Source organism: Anolis sagrei, chromosome 3 (assembly GCF_037176765.1).
Source record: "Anolis sagrei isolate rAnoSag1 chromosome 3, rAnoSag1.mat, whole genome shotgun sequence".
In the NCBI taxonomy this organism is placed as follows: Eukaryota; Metazoa; Chordata; class Lepidosauria; order Squamata; family Dactyloidae; genus Anolis; species Anolis sagrei.
The window spans coordinates 82,596,524-82,621,045 of NC_090023.1; the positions used below are offsets into that span (position 1 = coordinate 82,596,524).

The window sequence follows — 24,522 nt, forward strand, 5'->3', positions numbered from 1 at the left end:
CTACTGCTTAATTTGTAATTTTTAACACACAAACACATGACATCATGAGTGGTATATAAGTATGAAAAGACAGGGACAAAAATTTTCATATACAATAAATACTTTTCTGATATAAAATATTTTCTGTCATTTCCTCAAAGATGACTAAAGGTATCAGTAAAATATCTATCTATACACATAATAAAAGTCAAAATGCATGTATGTGTGTATGTTGCAGGAGGATCTGCTTACATAGACAGAGCCCCACCACCACAATTAGACTATAATTCCCACTGAGCTGGAGATACCCATGGCCCTTCCAAAACTGACAATGCCCCTTGCTTGACACCACCTGCTGCCCCTCTCTTAATTAACCCTTTCCTAAGGCACACAGCAAACAGAGGAATTGATCAGCAACTGAACACCTTAAATCAAAGAGCACTCTGGACCCCACTAATGATGGCTGTAGACCTCATTAGCACACAGAACACCCATGACCAGCAAAAAATGCAGGAGAGCTTTGGGGAAAATTCACGTTGATTTATAGAAATTATAGTTCACCTACACTCAGAAAGCACTGTAAACACAAACCATGGAACTGGGCCACATTTGGAATGCACACCCAGTATGTCTACAGTTTTAATACTGGTCGATTTGGGGTGGAATTGGCCTTGACATTGTTAGTTGTAGGTACTGGGATTTATAATTCACCTGCAATCAAAGACCACTCCAAACCCCACTGATGATGAACCGGGACCAAACTTGGCACAGAGAATTCCTGTGACCAACTGAGCATACTGCAGATATTTGGGGGGAAATTGACCTTGATTTGAGAAGTTGTAATTCACCTGCATCCAGATGAACAATGACCCTCACCCAAAACGGACCGGGCTCAAACTTGGCACAGAGAAGCCCCATGACCAACAGAACATACTGGACAAATTTGGAGAAAGGGGAGTTACAGTTCACCTGAATCCAGAGAAACAGTGACCCCTCCCCACTAACAATGGACCTTGACTACACTTGGCACAAAGAAGCCCCATGACCAACTGAATATGCTGCAGAGGTTTGTGGGAAATGCCCTTGATTTTAGGAATTGTAGTTCATCTTTATCCAGAGAGTACTGAAACCAGCCAACAACAAATCTGGACCAAACTTGGCACACAGACTCAACACAGCCAACTGTGGAAACTAGCAGGGTTTTGGGGTCATTGCACTGGGAATCTGGGAGCTGTAGTTCACACTTATCCAGAGAGCACTGAACCCAGCACTGGACCATACACAGACCAAACATGGGCAACTTTGGATACAGGCAAGGTTTGGGAAGGATTGACACCCGATTTTGGGAATTGTAGTTTACTCACATCCTTGAGCATTTTCCAATGGGAGCATTCATAAAAAACACAAAGTAAAGACTGAATTCTACCTAATAAATAGTGTTACACGTTACCAAACCAATAATACCAAATACCCCAAAACAAACAATGCCTTCTTCTAATAACCCAGGCACCACCAGACCCTCAAACTAGTCAGAAATAAAATAAATAACAGAGTATTGATTTCCCATTCTTATGATAACCATCATTCATTACATAAGAATGAGAAACTGGTACTGTGTTACTTATAAAGCTTTTCTAGAAACATATTTTAACATATTTTCTAGAAACATATACAACAACATATTTTAGACATACATATGTGAAGAATAATTTAAACTGTTAGTTGAAGAGCAAGTGTTTTTCTGTTCCATCTTTAAAAATATTCAAAATACTAATATTTTATCTTCTATCTTATAGATATTTTCCATAGCAGACTGTAGGAGAAGTCTAAATCCAATTATTAGTTCCACTTAAAATAGAACTAGCAATTGGATTTAGACCATGGAACTGTATTCATGTATCATTGTTCTGTCCCACCAGAATTCCCTTAACTGATCTACACTAGTAAAAAAAAATTCAATTGTTTGAGCACAAAATCAGTTTTCTCTTTCTATTTGAAGCAAATGTTAGACCAGGAAACAAAAACAATACCCTTAAATAGGATTCGGCAATCTTACAATCTGCTCAGAAGGCAACAGGACAGCTTTTTGTCTTGAGAAAGAAAGATTTTGTTGCTTTCCAGCACTGCACATTACTGGGGAAAATGCTTATGGAATCTTGTCAGTTGACTGCTGCATTGAATATATTACTGATTCACACAAAAAGCAGGGAAAAGAATTAAAAATAGAATATGGCATCATGTTTAAGACTAACCAATGTTTATTTTAGCATGAGCTTTGATGGGCATATGTACTACACAGTGCTATGGGGTGATAAAGCGTATCACTATCTACATAGTTGTAGGAGTGGCATAAGATGTCCAGAAAAGAGTCCAGAAATGATAAAAAGATGCTCCTTGCTCTAAACTTTCAAGGGTTTGTCAAGTTTCTGAATCAGTTGCATTCTATCCCAGTGCCACAACTATATAAATATGTTTGATAACCTGAGGCTTTAATATTACACAGTAGTGCATCCAAGGAACTGGATTTATGTCTACAAGAGATGGTGCAAAAATAAAAACAAGTTAATATTAAATATGCTATCACATTCCTTTTTTATCTCCTTCCTCTTTTCTTTTTTATGATGCACGAGACTAACATCATTACTTTTTTTGAAACTCGTTCACACAATTAAAGAAGATCCATCATGTTTGGAATTTATAAATCCAAGTTTAGTTACACTTGCTATAGATCACAAATTGGACCATTAGTGAAATATTGATATGTTCTTAATTCCTGGCTTGCCAACCAAAATAATTATTGAATCTCATTCTGGGAGAAAAGAAGAGTTAAATCTAATAAACACGCAAACATAGTTCACTGATAACCATAACATTTTACAAAAGTATATTGAAATTCATTAAAGATGCCATGGTAAACCATTTCTACTGAAATAACTTATTACATAAAATATGGATCATTTTCATCCAAAAAGGTATAGCAATATTAGTAGAGACTGCTAAAAGAGCTTTGACTCAAATATACAGCATTAGCATATTTGTCTCAATGCAGTAATATTGTAAAAAAAAAAAAACCACTTTTATTGAAAACCTTGCTTTATATGACAGTTTTATAGAGAAACCTTCAGTCTATCATTCACTTACATATGAAGATCTTTGCAGCCACAATTGTAACTTAAAATGATGTAGATCACAATCTATCTATCTATCTATATAATAAAAGGCAGTGTTTGTATGCGAAGGAAGGATGGGAGGTGTATGTGGCAGCATTCTGATTGGCTGCCACTGTGGTACAATTTGCATAGGGTCTCTGATTGGCCAGCCAAAACATTCCAAGTTCTTTGAGTGGCTGAGAGGGGAAAGGAAATTTGCATATGGTTTCTGATTGGCCAGCCTAAACAGGAGCCCCTGGTGGCGCAGAGGGTTAAACCCCTGTGCTGGCAGGACTGAAGACCCACAGGTTGCAGGTTCAAATCCGGGGAGAGCGTAGATGGGCTCCCTCTGTCAGCTCCTGCTCCTCATTCGGGGACATGAGAGAAGCCTCCCACAAAGATGGTAAAAGATCAAAACATCCTGGCATCCCCTGGGCAACATCCTTGCAGACGGCCAATTCTCTCACACCAGAAACGACTTGCAGTTTCACAAATCACTCCTGACATGAGAAAAATAACAACAACAAAAAACCATTCTAACATTCTCAAGTGGATGAGAAGAGAAAGGAAAGGGCCTGAGGGATTTGGAGTACTTTCACTCACTCTACATCCTACTGCAGTTTGGAGGAGGATGGACCATGGATGATGGGACTTGCAGTACCATCACTCACTTTCTGAGACCACTTTGACACTCATCCAATGACTGATCTAGACCAAACTTGGCACATAGACCTCTCATGTCCCACTTTACGCCCTGGTGTGGTTTGGCCGGGGATGAACCATGGATTATGGGACTTGCAGTACTTTCGCTCAATTCCTGAGACCACTGCAAACCTCATCCAATTACCAATAAAGACCAAACTTGGCACACTGAGTCTCCATGATGCACTCTACATCCCGATGCGGTTTGGAAGAGGATGCACCATGGACGATGGTACTTGCAATACCTGTACTCCCTTCCTGAGACAATTACAACTGCCAACAGTGATGGATCAGGATTACAATTCCCACAGAGAGCCCGCATGACCCACTCTACATCCTGGTGCGGTTTGGAAGAATTTGGAGATGGATGATGGGACTTGCAGTAACTTCACTCACTTCCTGAGACCACTAAGACCCTCGCCAATGACTGATCTAGACCAAACACAGAGCCCCCATGACGCACTCTACATCCCGGTGCACTTTTGAGGAGGACAGACCATGGATGATGGGACTTCAAGTACCTCCACTTCCTTCCCAAGACTGCTTCAACCCTCATCTAATGACTTGGCACACAGAGCCCCCATGACCCACTCTCCATCCTGGTGCAGTTTGGAGGAGGATGGACCACATATGATGGGACTCGCAGTACCTGGACTAACTTCCTAAGACCATTGTGAGCCATATAAATAACTGATAAAGACCAACCTTGATACACAATTCCTTTCTCAAATAACCCGAGCAGCACCGGGTCCCCAAGCTAGTGTCTTGATAAAATAAGCATCACTGCTGTCACAATGGCATCCATATGGCATTTTCACAAAACTCCTGTCAATTTAAATGCTATGGAAATATTTAAATGCATCCCCGTGTAACTGAGAAACAAAAAGAACATGTGTTTAAGTGTTTTCTCATACATTTAAACTAGTGATTTAGTTTTTCTGATACATTCTCACTGTCATCCTATGTGATCTTATTAAAAAGAATTCAGAGAAGTAGATATGTAAATCGCTTGCAGCATAAAAGAAAAGAAAGACAGAAGAAAAGGTGAAAACTCATTTTCCTTTCTTTCTCTCTTCTTTCTTATTGAAAAAGAATATTCATGAACTTATCGCAATAAAAATGTCTTCTGTGTGATTTTCATGAGTCATACAAATAGGACTTAGAATTGTTTATAGCAGCTACAGGTGTCAGACAGCCAGATGCTCTCAGTGTAAATTCGAGCATTCATTACCATGCTGGGTAGCATTGATAGTAGCTGGTGTCTGACCACATTGAAGAGCTACACAATTCCCACCCTTAGCTTATAGGATTGCAACCAAATTTTGTGGAGTGAAGTGAAATTGGGTTGTTCCTCCCCTCCGTTCACGAGATGCAAACAATTGTTATTCTATCATCAGCGATTACTCATATCTGAGTATAATTTAGTTGAGTTTCGCAGAACTCCACTTACATGCTTTCAAAAACCATTGTTTATATCAGGTTGCAAGTCTTTGTTTTGCCTTCTTATGATTTTCTAAATTCATACCTCATTTTTCAGGATCGAGGCATACTTATATTTCATTGGTTGACATTTTGACTGCTCTTTTCCTTTTTTCCTTTTGTTAAATGTATTTTCTTTTTCCTTAAATGTATGATATTAAAAATGTGTTGATTTCTTCTTTCCATTAAATTCTTTAACATTTCATAGCTCTACTTTCAAAAGCAAACACATACATTCTGCTACAACCAGGTGCAAACAATTAGATTCATTTAGGTCTGTATCAAATAATAATGTCACTAAGAAAGCCACTATAAGTTGATTATCCTTTATCAAAATGTATGGAACCTAAAGTGTTTTTTATTTTTATTTTGGAATACCTGTTTTTTCATATACAGTACAGATATAATTAAAAATGTGAATTGTTGTAAGAGACTACAACTACAAAGAACATTGAAAACCACAGGAAAAGCCAGAGAGATGTCTTAAAGTGTTCGCTAAATGGTTGTTTTATTATAGAGAAAGGTCAACACATTTCATCTTACATGTGTTTTTATGGCCGTCTTCAGAGGCTATATAAAAAGCATAAAATAAAAAGACAACATATTATTATACAATAAAATACATAATATTACATAGAAAAAGTCAATTTAATATTTGAAAATTGCCAGTACATTGCCATTTGAAATTTAACTGCAGAAATTTCTGAAGCAAAGCATCTCAGGTGCATCTACACCGTAGATATAATGCAGTTTGATATCACTTTGATTGCCACAGATCATTGCTGAGCAATCATGAGCATTACAGCTTTACAGGTTTTTTAGCCCTTTATGCCAAAGAATGCTAGTGTCTGCCAACTACAAAAAATCCAGGCTTCTATAGCATGAAGCATGGCAGTTAAAGTGGTGTCAAATTGCATTAATTCTACAGTGTAGATATCATTCTATTTGTTGGACAAGTTTTTCCATCTCTTTCAAAAGTGGATTATTTTTCATGAGACTAGCTTGGCTTGTAGTAACTTCTGACAGAACTGGTGGCTTCATTGTTTCAAGTAGTAAATCCATGTTGGGTTTTATGGAATATATTTTAGATTATATTGGTAATGAACTTATTTTAGAATTTGGTTTAGTGCCATGCAGAGTTCTCACAAAACCTTATGTTGCTCCGGTAAAGCCCAGCATGGTTTCGTTATCTGACAATAACACAGTTTGCCTCTTAAGTATGTTGCCTCCACTAAAGCCAAACATCTTTGAGCAGGGCATGCAACCTATTTCCAAACATACCTTCAGTCCTAGCACATGGATACTTAAATTCTTCAGTTCATTTGTAAGTCATTTTAGGTTTAGAAAGGAGAAAGCTAGAGCCAGCCATCATATATCTGAGATTAGGGAGAAAGCCTTTCCTATTAAGAGGGTTATTTTCTGCATCTTTTCTTAGTGTAGAAATTGTCTTAGCAAATTGAGTGTGATAGATTTCAAAAATTACTGATTAATGTTAAACCACACTAGTGCATTATAACTGATAATGATGCCATCGTCACAGATCAATTATTTTAGGTTGGTCTTTCTTCTCCCATTCTTGCCGTCTTCCTATCAAGTGATAGGTTTGATTAAGAAATAATGCTACAATGGCATGTAGATACAAGCAGAAAATTATATAATACTGGAAACATTAACCTACCTTTGTGATAACAGGATGGAACATACATACATAAATTAATTTTGTAATCAAATGTGCTATACTCCTGATTACAATCAAAAGGTTGTGTTTCACTATCTGTGCTTCTCTTTGTTATTAGATTAATATTAGGAAATATTTAATATATTATGCTTCATCTGGAAATGTGTATATATTTTCATGGGGCTGATTCAACATTTGCTTATATACTACTCATAATAATTGCTCCATTTGGGAATCCTTCATCTCATCGTCTCATGTTGCTACCTCCATTGCTCCCAGCTAGTCATGGAGCTCCGTCCAAGCTGCTGACCATCACAAGTACCTCTGCTGACATCAGATCAGGCTGATTAATGTGAGGGAAAATGGTGTTGGAACCTGTCTACAGTCTGGACAGTGATTGGGCTGAATTGGACCTTTAGCTATTTATATTACCCAAAAGCTCTGGGATATTTGTCCAAAGAAAGACAAAGTTAATTTGAAGCAAAAGCAAAACAAAAGACCCCCCCCCCCCCAAGCAGACAAGCCCTCAATCCATGTATGCATTTCATCTGAACTCTTCTGAACTCTTTTGCCTCAGAACTGTAAGGCCCCTACTGTCCCTGTTTATGATATGGCATTATAGAAGAATAACAAAACAATCTCATTGTTCGGTTCTACATGTTTTGTTTAATCTATTGATCATAATAAATTTCATTCATTCATTAGGCATATATCACAGTCTTTCTAAACAACGTCAAACAGATTTAGATGGAACTACTAGTGTAGGGGGAAATAACTGGAGAGACTCTGACATTATATTGAAAAGTTGTCAACTCCTTCATTTTCCACACTGTTTATGAGACAATTCAATGCAGGGCAACAATACATATATTAAACTTTCATTTTCTGCATTTCCTGAAGTTAATTTATCCTAATCCAAACTAGTCATAATCTATAATGTGTTCTAATGCAGAATTAAATTACAAGCAATTCACATTTTCTGTTATACATGTAAAGACCAGATAATTGGGTTTTTAGCAAATTATTTCATGGCTATAGATATATGCTATTCACTATGTGCTCACCCTTTCTGAATCCTATTCATTTTGATTGTTTAGCATTGATGTGGCCATTTTACAAATGATAAGATTGAAAACTGTGTTAAATGAGTAATGAAAAATTTAGACTAGTAGATTCAGCTCTGTGTTAAACACATTTTCTTCATGAACATATTTGCATCAAAAAATGCCTGTGTGGAACAAAGGAAAAGCAAATCAAAATGATATAGCAAATGAGGGAATATTTCAGGACTTCAGTCCTTTAAAGGACAAATTTTCTTTTTGTGTGCCAGAGAGATTTATCTTGTGATGCAAATATTACAGTGTTGTGAGTGATAAATAGTGCCAGGTGCCATGTTTGACATGTCCTTCATCATTTTGCTCTCATAGGTGTGAAGAAATCAAACTCTGTTGACTTCTTCATATGAATTGTTTTATATCTAAAAAGTTGTTATTAAGAACTAAGTATTTGTAAAAGTATTTTTGAAAGATACAACTTATTATAGCTGCTGCATTAACAACAGTACAATGAGATGGAGCAGCAGCTAGCCAGACTAGCAAGGACAACAGAAACCATTCAGTGTTGTGTTAGAAGTTTTAAGCTTATATAAGTATTTAGATCTTTAAATTCTTTTAGGAAATTAAACCACAGGAAAAACATTTCCTAGTTAACATCCTGGGTAATTTAACTTTAATTTTAAAATGGGAACTGTTATCTCTCTCCCTTCCTCTGTTTACTATCAAAGGAGTATTCCCTATTATGATTTTCACAGCAAAATTTCTAAGAATGTTAAAAGTTTCTTAACCTATACAGAGTTACCAGTGTGGAAACTATGGTTATAGGTTTGGAAACTATTTCAATGTACTCCAGGTTTTACAGTAAGCCTTTCATACCCACAGATCCTGCATCCATAAATTCTACCATCCGTTGTTTAAAATATTGAAAATAAAATCCCCAAAACCAAATATTGATTTTACCATTTTATATAAGAGACGTCATCTTACTATGTCATTCTATATAATAGGACATTCTACTGATTTTTAGTATTCGAAAAAATGTTATGATGTCATGGAATTGAACTGCAGTGATAACAAGGGCTCACTGGATTGAGGGTGAACTGTGGGATCTAGTATTAATACCAAGCCTTGGAAATGAACAAAAAACAACAACCCATAGGATTATTTCAGATAGAACTTATACATGCTTCAAGTTTCACAGAATGTTCCATGTAGAGTAGTGTATGACCACTGTATTGTTTGTCAGGTGTAAAGATAACACAGACTAGATATTTAGTGTTGATATCTTGTCTAATTGCAATTAGGTATTAAATTACTTCCATTGTGATTTCAATAGAGAGTTCAACTCTTATTTTTCAATCATGAGATCAGTGCTCATAGTAGAAGCTGTGATTTCTCCTTCCTGGGATGTGAAAGGGAATTAGTTCCTCAAAAATTTTATTCTGGAAGGATGAGAGTGAGTAATATGGTGGTGAGGATCAGAAATATTTATGTAATATATTTTTAAAATAAAACTAAATTTCCAAGCTGTAATTTTCTAATTAAGAGGCAATTTTAGTAAATATGCTTTATGATGACGTTTCCCATTACCTTTTATGGTTTAAATTTTAAAACTAAAATCTTAAAAGAAGGAAATGGATAAATGAAGGAAAGAGATAATAATTCTGGATGTGGGGGAATGAATTGGCTGGAAATCATCCTAAATTTCTGAAAATGTTGAAAAATGATGTTGGTTTTCTTTCACGGTGTACAAATTACAAATATACTTGTAATCTGTAATTTATATCCAGTTGAATGTTAAATTAAGATTATGTTTATGTGATAGTGAGGTATGTACCAAAGAAATCACACACCTGTGCAACACACATGACAATATAGAACAGGCATGGACAAACTTTGGCCCTCCTGGTGTTTTGGACTTCAACTCCCACAATTCGTAACAACCTAGCAGCTGTTAGGAGTTGTGAGAGTTGAAGTCCAAAACACCAGGAGGGCCAAAGTTTGCACATGCCTGGTATAGAATGAAACCTCTCTGTGATCTTTAGTGCTTTGTAGTGTAAGAATGTCATGATTCTGAAATTCTTCACAATAGTTTAAATCCAAGAATCTAGAAGAATATTTATATGTTTTCTGAAAATAATAATATAGTAAGGAAAAAATGGGAGACATGGTAGTAGGCTACATCATTCTGGCTTATAACCAAATATGCTCCAAAAAACATCGAATTAGCAATTACATTATAAATATGTTAGCCAAAAAAGCTGCCAGAGCAGTTTATACAGGGCCACTCCACAATTTCATTTATCTGTGGCTATTTCAATTACTTGTGAATATCAGCCTTATAATTTAAATAAAGGTGCATATACATGGGCAAAAACCCAGAACTGATCTAAAGTTGTTAGGGATTCCTTATCTTCAGAAAAGGAAGGGGAGCAGGGAAGTGCTCAGGAATTGGAGGGGGAAGGGGAATCAGATGAGGTTCTGCAAGTGCTCACATTTCTGGAGAGGCGAAAGGAAACAGCACAGATGGCGTTCAGCTAGAATAGCTGCTAGAAATGCCGAGGTTGGGAGCCACCCTAGCACCTCCTGCATGGGGAATTTAGGGCTATAAATCAGAATCAGTGGCAATTAGCTTTCACTGGTAACAACGACTCTGATGTTTTCACTCCGATTGAACCTGCTTCGAGTCTGCCCTTTATCTGATGTAAGACTGCTGTTTCTTTTGGATTTATCAGAGACTTCAGTTTTATGTCTGCATTAAGATTTTGTTGCTTTCTTTTGCATTTTTCAACTGCATTTGCTCTTCTTTTGTGTTTGCTGAAGTAAAGCATTTTTCTTTTACTATATTAAAGCTATTCTTGAAGGGCAAATCAGAAAAAGAACAGTACTCTGGATGAGCCCTAGGATCTGGTTACACTGCCTGCATCTGCCTGCCAAGTAATGCAGGCATCCTTGCTAACACTGACAATGGTTCCCAGAGATGGCAGGAGTTCTTTGGAACTCTGTGCCCAGTGCTGTGACACTAACAGAACCACAAAATGCCATTCCTCTGTTGTTGCACTTTGGAGCCCATGGTCCTGTGAACTAAGGGGCTGGCTCCAATTCAGAACTGGTCCAGCTGTTCACACTGCAGAACATCCCCCAACTTTGTCTAATGTGAAGAAAAAAACATGTTTAGTGCCCTGTGTCATGTGGATGCCTTAGAACCGATTCTCAATTGCCCCAGGTTAAAGTGCCCTATGTCCTATGATATGGCACACAAAGGAAAACAAGGGAGAGAATTGGCAGTATGAAGTTCAGTAGCAGCTGAGTTCTAGAACAGTGGAGGTCATCTGATTGCTCTCTTCCAACTCAGAGGCCTGAGCAATGGCATTAGAATTGTTGAAGGATGGCCATTTGGACCAGGGAAGATGCAGTAAATTTCTATGAATAACCATCAGAAACTACAATATAAATAGAGACCTTATCAGACGACAGTGAGTGTTGTAGTCATGAAAAATTCTAAACCCATTGGTTATACTTCATTAGGCAGGTAATGAATTTCACACATTTCTAGTCTTAGACTGCCGAACTGACCATAATTTGTGCATCAGTAGGTATAAAATTGTTTTAAGTGCCTCAGTAGATCTGTTTTATTTTAATAAAGCTAATAGCATTCTGTTTATGTTCTGAGAAAATTGAGTACTTTTTTATTGTTTCTGTGTCCCATCTCTAAATGCACTGCTGGAGAAATATACCCTTTAAATATGTTTTGCCGGAGTCATTATTAAAGGTTCCTTCATCCACGAACAGCAACTAAATTCCTAATTACAACCCCCTTTCCTGCAAATAGCTTGCTTAAGAATTCAATTAGAATTCAAGTAGAAGTATGAGAAGAGTGGCGTGACTATAAAAATTACATACATCACCACCTTTCATTAATAATTGTAGCATGACAAGTGGGCAAAATCTAATTATTTTAATATATGTCGAATAACCAAAATAAAACAAAAGTATAACTGTTAATATTCCGGTTACTTAATAAAGTCACATTTTAATTATATGACAGATAATTCTATAAGTGAGGCAAAAATAATATTTTGTCATAGAAGAAGTGAATGCATGCATTTGCCCTGAGTTGCTTTGAGAAAGATTTTTTATTCAATATGAAAAAAAATCATTAAGTTGGCTTTATCAGCATCTCAGTAAAGTAAGCCCAAATACAATGAGCTATAATCTACAGACTTTCAGTAAATTTTATTTTAAAAAATAAACACAGAGAGAAAATCTCTAATCCTTAAAGAAGCTCAGATGACACAAAATGTAGATCTATCAACCATTGGTTTTGAACTAGCCTGTTCCACTCTCCACTAGAAGGACATAAACCTTTTTAAAAATTCATTTTCACGTATAAAAATGAGCATTACAAATATCTACACTCAACAAGATTGCTAGAGTTGAGTCCTCCCCCCCCCCCCCCCCGGGGTTGAGAAGGGCGGGATATAAATACCTGAAATAAATAAATAAATAAAATGAGTTTTTTGTACTTCATTTTTATGTGAAAATATTGTGTTCAGAAACATCATCTTAGGATTCAGTGCAAACATAATTGTGCACAAAATAGTGTGCTTTGAGCACAAAAAATGAGTCTTTCCCAAAGTTTTTCTGCATTTTCTCACCAAACAATCTTGACATGTAATCTTTATCGCCATTATCATGGCTGTAAACCTGGAATGTCAATTTTGTTAATTAAAATATACTGTTTTTCAACTGTGGTGTTTTACTACAATCTGATCAACAATATTTTCTCCTTGAAGAATACACAGTCACTCCTTGAAGAATAAACTATTACTATATACAAAATTTCTATCAGTCTACATTTGCTAACACGTAATATGACATAGTTAATTATAAGAGTAGTGATGTCTGGAGACAATGAATACATTCTTTAGACTGTGTATGCCAGTCTTTTTCCTCAGTTTCTTATTACTTATTTAAAATAGCCCTCAGTATTTTGTTCATGGTAGTTCTTATGTACAGTTTGCATAAAACATTTTTCTGCATTAGTGCTAGTCAGATTCGCAGGGTTTCTGTGGCTGTCCATAGACTTTTAAATCTAATAGAAAGTGATCAGCCAAGGATCACTTTCTATTGCAGTGATGTATAATTTTAACTATGTAGCATGAAAGAAATGGCTGTGTACATTCGTGCTCGGTGTACAGCATTTATCCACGATAACTGTTTTGTAACACATGTTCAAGCTCTCATCTTTGTTATTTCTAATTGATAATGTAAGAATGAGAACGTTTTTCCAGTTTACAATAGATCATGCTTAATATTCCTGAAAACTGAAAAATTGGTGTCATATATCATATCGAGAGGATCAATGCTGACAAATCGTGATGAAGCATTGTTTTGGGACATATAAGGTGTTATTCTTGTTGATTTTCTGCAACATGGTGCCACAATCAACAGTGAAACCTATGTAACCACACTTAAGAAACTTAAGGAGGCAATAAGAAAGAAGAAACTACTAAAATACACCAAATTTCATCATGATAATGCATGCCCACACACATCATTTTTCACAACCCAGACGATTATAAAAATGGACTGTCAGTAGTGCCTCACCCATCCTACAGTCCTGATTTGTCCCCTTCTGACTTTTATCTGTTTGGACCTCTGAAAGACAATCTACATGGTTTCAGATTCAATGATGTTCAAACAGCTTCAAAATCATGGGTCACGAAACAAAACCTTGATTTTTTTCCAAAATGGTTTTGATGCCTGGGTTAAACAATGGTGTAAATGTGTACAAATTGATGGTGACTATGTTGTATGGTAGTTTTGTGTAGATGATAGTTCAGGGTATGATTTGTAGCAACTTCTGCTGTTATATGTTCATTCATAATGTTTTTATTACATAGGAGGCAAAACTTTTTGACCTACCCTCTTTTATCTATATATATATTTATAATAGAGTTTTTTTTACAAATAGACATATATTCAAATAATACCAACCATAATCTTATTGATATAAGGCACCTTCTGAATGACATTGAATCCAAGTTAAAAATGCAATTATAAACAATTTATGAATAAGAAAATAGGAAAGAAGTGAAAGAAAGAAAAGGGAAGCTGACACAGTTTAATATCTGTATAGCAATAGATAACAGAGTGACATTTAGTATTTCTGAGGTCAAATCCAGACAGATTGAAAAGACCATAAATCCTCAGATTTCCCCCCCCCCTTTTTTTTTCCAGCTTTATTTTAGAGATCCATACATGTTTGATTTTGTCCAAGAATAGTTTCTGTCAGCTTCTAGTACAATTAAAGAGGTTTTATACCAGCTCCACAGCTCCTATTTACTTCTTTTTTATTCTTTTTTTTTCATTCCAGTTAGCTAACCTAGAAAAAATTGTGGATAAAAAACTCAGAAAGCTTGCCAAAATCCATGCTCTCAAAGGTTAACTCTGCCTACCCACTTAAACTCCTCACATTAATGCCATGCTAAATCTGCCCAGCAAGGTTTCTGCTATCTGTCATTTCCACCACCATTCTTTTTTAAATGATACTTTTTTAAAGAACATTTAAAAATGCTTTCCTGGCTCTACTTCTCTGTAGAAGTATACTCAGCGAGAACTTCTGCTATTCCCATGTGGGAATTTATACCTGCAGGTATAACCAGGGATACTTTGATGTCCTCTACCTTGGCAGTTAAAGTGATTCATGTTTTTTGACCACGGGAAAAGGGAGAACTGAATCTTCCTCCCATTACTACAGACCCAGAAGCCTCCAAGAGGAAAGATATTCACAGCAGGGCAGAAAACAGTCACTGGAGCAGCATTCACAAAGCCTGGGAAATTACATATCAAAAGGCCATTCTCATGTTGATCATAGTCAATGAATCAATGAACAATGTCCCTCAATTTAATAATATTTTTTAAACACATTACACTTGCAGATGCAGTTAGCACTGGAAATGTTTGGCTATCAACTTGATGTTATATAGGAAAATGACATATTAAAGTTCATGGGTGAGGATTTTTGGAATGGTGGTGGTGGTGGGGATAGGATATTCTCAGTCAAGTACTAAAAAAGAAAAAAAAATAGAGAAGGCACCAATGTGAAATACTATTTAAGATATTAGAATATTTTAAAGTGATGGCATCTGCTGTGACACAAATAGCCATCATTTCAATTCAGTTTTCAGTTATTAAATTATCCTTTAGATCAGTTGTTCTCAACCTGTGGGTCCCCAGGTGTTTTGACCTACAACTCCCAGAAATCGCAGCCAGTTTACCAGCTGTTAGGATTTCTGGGCATTGAAGGCCAAAACATCTGGGGACTCACCAGTTGAGAACCACTGCTTTAGATCCTTTCAATTAAATATATCAATTTTATTCATAAATCTGTTTTGTTGGGGTAGTCAAGATATTTGTGTTTTGTTTTCACTTGTAAGGAGAATTGTTTTCAATCGTACCCATAAAGGAAGTATGACTGGGTAAATACATGACAAACGTAGTTTACAAGTTAGCAGGTTTACTTGCTGATCGTGTCCTTCTCTGACAGACAGATCAATTGTAACTATGTTGCAACACAGTTATCCAGTGTTTGGCTTTTAAATTAATTTGCTCCAATGTCAGAGCTTCCTAAATAAACTGATGAGGCATCTCAGGAGGATGCAAAATAAATTGAACAACAACTTTGAAATTGGCAAGCTTCCTTTGTTAAAGTGAATCTGAAAGTTTTGTTTGCTGGAGCTGCTCTAGGCCCTTAACATGCACTCAGTGGTCCACAACTACAAGATCTCACTTACCATGGGTTACTTTCTGATTTGACTCCTTAGATTAACTATATAAGATGGAATGGGAGTTGACAGGATGATGGGCTTGCTAATTTTATGTCCTCTGGCCAGGAAATGATCCCCCCAAATGTTCGTGGAGGTTTATTGTTGAAAGAAATAAAGCCTTGGCAAACAATTTATTTTAATTATGTAATTCCATTTTTGAAAGATACATTTAAATTTTCCCATTTTAGAGTTTATTTTCATTTCTCCCAAACTTTTGGAAAAATGTGATTTGTGCCTCCCAAATTTTGAATCCTCTTTTTTGGTTTTAAAATGTGAACAAGCAGTTAATTTGAGTCAGCAATTTTGCTTGAGCCCAGTTCACACTAAAACCAGAGGATGCCCCGAATGCCTGATTGAATAACATTTGTGTCATTGTCCGGACATTATCCTCATGGGCTCTCAATTTGTCATGTTCTTTATTTTGCCCTCATCCCTTAAATTCTATTATTTGTCTGATATCTCTCATTAACATCCCCAGCATGAAAATAAAAGATAAAGGTGAGAGGGAACAGCCTTTCCACAGTGTATTTTTTGTATTTCAGTCAATTGTATTGCAATGCCATTTACTAAAATTTGAAATAGATAGTTCTAAGAAATTAAAACAGACTCAAATCAGACAGAATATGTCTTTCTAAAGCAATGTATATATCCTTTTGGCACCTTTGCATTCTTCACTTTTTCATTGTTCTATACAACATCCCCAGCAATGAACTCCTCAGGCTCTCAAATAAGGGTCACCGGGTAAGCAAAGAACTCATTTTTCCCTCCACTGAGTACCATATGTTCTTTGTAACATTTGAGATTTTATGAGTCTTAATCGCATCCTTAGGCAGTGTCCGTAGTCTGGCAGCTAAATTTCCTCTTTTCCACATGCCTGTTATTGTGATCACCTTTTTTTTCAGATATATATTTATTTCAGTAATACTCTTTTTAAGAAACTGCTTGTCTTCCTATAGTGGAGAGTAGCCTAGGAAGGGAAATTTAAAGAGATAAATTCCATAATAGAAAAGTCATTTTTGCAAGTATGTTTGGGATGCTCCGAAATCCATCTACAAAAACGCCTCCCTTTTTTTAAAAAAAATCTGCCAAGAAACACTAAAAGGCTGTGTAAAATTGTGCTACAGCAGACCCCAGTAGCTTGTGAATATTATCATTACTGACATAATGAACTGATAAAGACATACCAGTATGTTCCATGAGTCCAACTAGCTTAGTATTATTTGAGTTCTACTACGCTGTCCCCTGGTGGTGCAGCAGGTTAAACCGCTAAGCTGCTGAACTTGCTGACCAAAATTTTGGCAGTTTGAATCCAGGGAGCGGGGTGAGCTCCCACTGTTAGGCCCAGCTTCTGCCAACCTAGCAGTTCAAAAACATACCAATCATGTTTCCGGATCAATAGGTACCGATTCTGCAGAAAGGTAAAGACACTCCATGCAGTCATGCTGGCCCCATGACCTTGGAGGTGTCTACAGACAACGCCAGCTCTTCAGCTTAGAAATGGAGATGAACACTACCCCCTGAGTTGGACACGACTAGACTTAATGTCAGGGGGAAACTTTACATTTACTTATGTTGCCTCAGCATTTTAGGATTTCATGTTGGGTCTATTCCATAAAGAGCTATGCAGTTTTCCATGGATATGCCAGGGACTGAACCCCAGGGCTTTTCTGCATGCAAAATATTTTGTGCAGTAGTGAGCATTGCCTTTGGATTTGGATAAACACATGGCAATATACAACACAACACAACTTCAGGCAGTTGCAGAAATTTAGTTTATTTTACTTCTGGTTTCATTATCAAAGCTAAGGACATTTTGCGTTCCACATATTCTGATACAGATGAATCCTATTAACTACCAGTTGTAGTAGTTTTTTAAAGACGTAGCCACGTTAATCTCTTCCAGCATAAAAAGCATCTTTAAGAGTAATTGGTTTTCCTGTCTACTGCTTGCCATCATGTTTGAAGAATCATTGCCCAAGTTATGCTTTGTAGACTACTTGTCCTGTTTGCTTACATTTTATCACTACCATGTTAAGAAATGTCCCATAGCTTCCAAAGTTCCTATATCTGTGACATTTCAGTCTTGCCTTCATATTCTAGCTTTGTTTATATAAATAGAACATAATTTAAGGTGTAGTTGTGCTAGGAGGTTTGAGTACAAGCCTTTGGAAAATCAGGTAGCATGATTAACAGGCTATTTAGGAAGTCAACATAGTGTGGTTTTACAGTAGGTTGTGTCCATAGATTCTTTATCTGTGGATTCAATTGTCCATATCTTTAAAATACCACCACTACCACCCCCATCATCACTCACCACACAAAATAAATTCTGAAATGCTGACCTTGATATTGCCATTTTATGTTTGGGATATCACTTTACTATGCCTTTGTATATAATGCAACTTGGGCATCCATAGATTTTGGTATCCATGACAATTCATGGGACCAAAGCTCAGCTTACACCAAGGACCCAATGTATATACATTTTTATGTTTTTCAATTCTCCCTCAGAATGATGCTTCATCTCTCTCATATATATATAGAGAGAGAGAGAGAGCAAAGCCCAAGCCCAGTCAAGATGTCCATTACATAGACAATGGCAGAGAATAGAAGGGATGAGGTCTTCTTTTAGATTCTCCCAAATGGACAAAGCTCTTGCCTTTTCTCATTATCCATATAAAAGAATAGTTCCTTTTTTGATAAGAGTTAAGATACACTATTCAAATTTTGATTCTTGGATAAGTCAACCCAAGTTGTGGGAGTTGATTTTTTTACTATGATTTCTAGACTTGTACATGAGTATATAAGGTAGTTCACTTTTTTTGAGCAAGCTAAAAATACAAAATGCTAAAAATGATTAGATCACATAAATAAATAATTTTTAGACAATAACCTAGAGATTAGGTAAAGGTAAAGGTAGTCCCCTGACATTAAGTCCAGTCATGTCTGACTCTGGGGTGTGGTGCTCATCTCCATTTCTAAGCCAAAGAGCCAGCGTTGTCTGTAGACACCTCCAAGGTCATGTGGCCGGCATGACTGCATGGAGCGCCGTTACCTTCCCGCCGGAGCGGTACCTATTGATCTACTCACATTTGCATGTTTTCGAACTGCTAGGTTGGCAGAAGCTAGGGCTGACAGCGGAAGCTCACGCCGCTCCCCGGAATCGAACCTGCGACCTTTCGATCAACAAGCTCAGCAGCTCAGTGCTTTAACCCACTGCGCCACCGGGGGCTCCAACCTAGAGATTAAACCTCCAATATAGTGTGATTGAGTCATTCTGGAAGTTATGGGTGTTTCCAGTATATACTCAAATTTGTTTTATAAGTCCTACATAATGAATATTTTGACTGTTACTCAATTATGTAAATAATATTAGATTAACAAATGTCAATGCATAATCTCTAGTGCATATCTGAATCTACTGATATATCAATCTATATGAAGCTATGCTAGAATTTCTACTCTATGAACAGAGAAACAACGGACACAGATAAATCCTAATATATTTATGAAAAATTCCCTTTGTTTAAAGGCATGGAATGCCTTTCTTGCTCAGGGTATACGTTTTATTTATTTAATATATCATAACATCATGGATCATTATTATGTGCTTTCAATTTTCCTACTGATTTATAGCAATCTCGTTAAGTTCATGGTACTATGTAAACAACATATTCCCATTCACTTTGTAAATATTTAGTAATCATAGTTTTAAAAAAAGATGTTTCAAAGCAATAAGAGAAACAGAATTATAATTAAAACAATATGTTTGTTGGTTATTAATATATATATTCTTGTTTCACACAATGCATTCTAGGTAATAAAGAAAAATTGATGTATTTCTGCTGTTCATTGCTCTTTGAAAGAACTGATGATTTCATAAATTCTGATCATTCTGCCATTTCTTGAGATAGTAATTAGGACCTACAGGTCTCTTAAGGAGATGACATATCTTCTAGAGCAGATTATAGCTGAGTATAATTGGAACTAGTGTCCATTGCTAATCTAGTTGTACAGTTTAGCCAGATTTATAGATAATAATTCATGTGGATTTCCATACTGGAGAAGCCATGAATGCATGTCGTTATTCAAATTAAATGTAGCATTTTCAAGTTTACTTATGTATTTGGATAGTTATCAGATTAGATATACTGGCTACATTTGGACAGTTCTCAGAATAGATATGCTGGCTATTATTTACAGGGTTTTGCACAACTCATCTGTGCCAAAGTTTGGTTAAAAACTGTGGGTTATTGAACTCACTACTATTGTGATGTTGAAAATTAATAGTTTATGTTCTTAAATAGAAGAGTTTGGGGTTATTGTTCTTTTTTAACCTTCAAATCTTTAATATATGCAAGAACAGATTTTCACATTTAATCCTGAATTACTCAAACTGGACATGGTGCTGTACAGTTTTGCATGTAAGAATTCATCTTGTGCTTTTTACCTTTGTGTCTGACCAGTTGAAAAGATACAAAATCAGTGGGATGAAGTGCAGGGACATCTTCAGAACCGAAGACAGCAGCTGCATGAAATGCTGAAAGACTCAACACAATGGTTGGAGGCCAGGCAAGAAGCAGAGCAGGTTTTGGAATGTGCTAAAGTGAAGCTTGCATCATGGAAGGAGATTTCTTATACTGTGGAAGGACTGAAGAAGCAGAATGCTGAACTTAAGGTACGATTCGAAAAAATATATATAGGCGCCCACATGTGGACATATCTTTCTGATGTATGATATCTCTTGTTTCTATTCTACTTCATAACACTATGATCTCTACAAGTCATATCATAGAATTAATTCAGTTGACACCACTTTACCTGCCATGGCTCAAGGCTATTGAATTCTAACATCTAAGAGTTAAAGTTGATAGATTGAGTTGAATTAGTGTATACATCAGCATAGCAACCATCTCAAATTCATGTCTAGGCATTATGATTCCTCCTAAATCTATGAAATAATAGTAATAATAATAATGTATTTGTTACCCACCTCTCGAGGAAGGGTGCAACACAGTCAAAACACATCAACACAATACATACAATGAAGCCAGATACCTCGTAAAGACTTGTGGGTTATGGCTACATATTTTAAACAAGTAGTCGGCAATGCTTTGCATCATACTGAAAGAAAAAGGCCCAACCACATATCTTGATTTATAATTGAATATTGATTTGTTTTCTTTCATTTCAAATCTCCCTCCCAATGGAGTAATTTCTTGCTAATAACCTATCTAACCAATGTCAAACAGATTGTTAGGAATGTTAAAAAGAGACACATTATATCAGACCTAAACCTATTCTAATCCAGCCTATTTTGCAAACAATAGTCAATCGATTGTTGTTTTTGCTGTTGCTTTTCTTATTCTCCTGAGTTGAAAGAAATTATTTTGTCATTTGATAATTTTTATATACATTGCATAGCAAAAGAGAAATCTTTTTTTTTGTCTGTCTTGTGATTCTTATTGTGTCATTTCCTGCATAAAGCCTTTGAGATGTGATGCCTAGCAGTTTTGTGCTTGACTGAGCTAGGCATATGAGAAAATCAAAGAGAACTCAAATCATGCTGATCTCAGTTGATTCAGATTTCTATTATAAGCTAATATTTGACTATAAGGCTCTGATAATAATAGGACTTCAAGATAATATTTTCAGGTTTTCTGTATCAAAATAGGTAGTAATAGTCAGTATAGCTAGCCCTTAATATAGTGACAATGCACAGGGAATTATTTTCACTTGGTCATTTTTAATATATATTTTATTCCATACAGTGAGCAAAATGCTGTCTGTGTCCTGTGCATATGATGGTGTATAGGAAAAGTAGGCGCTAACAGCATTCCTTAACACTGAAACCAATTTTCCCCTGCAATCCTTAGAGCTCAATCTGTGACAGGGCTCACTAGGGTCCTGTCTTAGCATCTGGTTTGTATGCCTGTGATGAACCCTAGAAAATACAAAGAAAGAATAGATGAAATGCCCTTCAGCAAGTGAAAAGTTCATTTTTTTGAATTGTACATTTTATTAATTTTTAAACTGAAACAGTACAAGAATACAGAACAACACAGAAGACATATACAATAAATAAAAATGCCATAGAACTCCAGTTAAAACCAATTTATACTAAAACTAATACAACATACTAAAGATTGAATACTAATTATTGCTAAGTAATTAATACACCATGGAGCTCTGTAATGAATTATTAATAGAAAAATATGGAAATTGGAGGACAGATATAATCCTACCATTAGAGATCTAAGTAGATAATCAATCCTGTAAGGATTGTTAATACTTGTAACCTCACAATGTTACATCAATACTGATTTTCTTGCTTTAAAAGGCTTCTAGTCTTTCAGAAAAAAATCTTCAGTCAGTGAGAGGGGTATAACTCTGTGGAGATGAGAGTGCTCCCTTGGTGACAAGTGTGATATCAGCTGAGAAGCTGAAGTACCAAGAAAGAGAGAGGACCGAATTGTCCTCCTTTCTCTTCTGACCCAGCACCGCAGTGCCTTAATTGATGTCACACCAGTATTTTAGGGAAGAACACCAGGCATTTCAAGGCTGGGAACTGCAGCACTAAAGGAAGGGAAGGGTGGCTGTTCAGCAGTGTCAAACAAGGGTTGGCACTGTGGGATGGTTGGTACTCCCTCCCACACTTCCCTTTCACATCACCTTCCCAGCTTGTTTCCCCTATAACCTGGAAAGTAAATGTGAGAAAGGATGTGTAGAGCCGCTCCTAATGTCATAATTGTGAGCTGCTATGGACTCCATATGTGTACATCAAACTATAATATTTTCCAATGATTTTCTTCATTGTTCTTAACTTTTCCCCTATGTACATCCTAAATGTCGAACCACTGAAATCCATGTTCAAAATTAATTCATAACTGAGTTTCCAGTTAACACCCAATATATTTTGGTTCATTGTTTAACTCCGCTATCTAGATTCTAGAGGAAAAATCCATACTAGTTTTTTTTTTAAAAAAAACTACAAAAATCAGCCTATTTCTAAACTTATCTAGAAGATTCTGGAGGAGAATTTAGAGATTATGTTTAGTAATGTTTGTAATCTTTGTTTCTGTTAAGGGAATGCCAAGATAAGATATTAGTCTTGACAAAAGAGTGTAATAACCCTGATTATTGTGAATATTGTGATAGGGGTTTTTTTTCTGAAAAAATAGGAATTGCTTATTTATTACTAACTTTCTCAGTGGCTGGTCTCACCTTATGAAATGTTTTTCCATGGAAGGCCAAGGCAACTGCCTCATTGCTTTTCTTTTTTACTATGTAATAACTCCCAGACAAGCTTTGTTGGTGAGGGGGGGGGGGGGGGGACGACTTTTATTTATGTTTTTAACTTTTGCAGTCTGAAAATAAATAAATAAATATTCCTGTATTTGACACCCAGATATAATTTCACTGGTTAAATAAAACAATAGAAGAAGAAAGCTTACTAGTTTTTCTAAAAGTATCTGAAAGCCTGCTACTCTTTTCTTGTTAGAGAAAAAATTAAATAAATACAAGCAGAATGGTGTATGCATTTCTCTAAATCCAAGACTCTTTCAACAAAATCAACAAATTGAAGCAAAGAATGAGGTAAATTAAGAAAGCTGCTCCAAAATATGCCAGAATGAAATTAAGTTAATGAAACACTTTTTAAAAGAAGAGAGGGGGAAGAGAAAGAAAGAAACCATAATTATTTCAGAGATAAATGGGGCCTGAAAGTAAAGAGAGGAAGAGAGGGGGGAAAAAGTATGTCATTAGTTTAATTATAAAAATTCATTACATTAAGTCATGTAAGACAGAAAATAATGGGACTCTAATAGGTTGGCTGATAAAACAGTCATTGCATCACTTTGGTCTCCATCTCACTGAAAAAGAATGGAAAACAGGGCTCAAGAGCAGAGCTCTTCACAATTATTTTAAAAATACTGTTTTCAATTCATCGCGCGAGATAATGTATGAATGCATGAGAGAGAGATTAAGAGAGACAGAGAAAGACCCACTTCTTTTAATGTTCCAACCAATATTGTTGTTTAGTTATGTCACTAATTTAATAGATATAAGTACTGATGTTAATGGTGAGAAGCATCATTTTTTAAATGGCCTGTAATGAGTTGTCAGTAGGCCTATTAAATGGTTTTCTTCAGAGAAAAATGTAAGATCATTTCAATTCACACAGGGCTGGATACAGTACACATTTATTGAATATATGTTTATAGGTCATTACTTTTTTGCATTCTACCAACGAAAAACTTGCCAATCATCTTGCATTTTTCAGTCTTCTTTGAAAGGATTTGTTTTGGGAGGTTGAGAGATTAAACACATTTTAAAAAGCAAGCCACCGAGGTCTGATTTTTAGAATCAAAAATTAGACTATGTGAGTGACCAACATTTCCATAATTGGTACAACCATTAAAAAAACCCCAAAATAACGTATTTACTGTTTAGCATAATTAATAATGTTAGACATCAACATTGCTACAATTATCCTCCATATTTGAAGGCTTATTCAAAACATAAAACAAAAAATGTTGCACTGTTCATTTATATCTGCTTCAAATCATTGAAATAATTGCTTTGTTCGGATTAATTCAATAGTATTTGTTAAATTAAATGCAGGTTTCATTGCAAAGATAACTGCGATT

General features: G+C 35.9%; 1 protein-coding gene and 1 long non-coding RNA gene across 16 annotated transcripts in view; one reads left to right on the forward strand and one right to left on the reverse strand.

Moving 5' to 3' along the window:
- Positions 1-24,522, forward strand: part of DMD (dystrophin) — a 1,568,405-nt gene that overhangs the window by 1,202,260 nt on the left and 341,623 nt on the right. For all 15 annotated transcript variants that reach the window (XM_067466757.1, XM_067466754.1, XM_060770144.2 and 12 more), the window contains one exon: positions 20,341-20,552. In XM_067466757.1, coding sequence (XP_067322858.1) covers positions 20,341-20,552 — 212 coding nt within the window. The remainder of the gene's footprint in view (positions 1-20,340; positions 20,553-24,522) is intronic.
- LOC132771755 (uncharacterized) overlaps positions 1-24,522 on the reverse strand; it is a 100,313-nt gene that overhangs the window by 58,584 nt on the left and 17,207 nt on the right. The gene's annotated exons all lie outside the window — the stretch shown is intronic.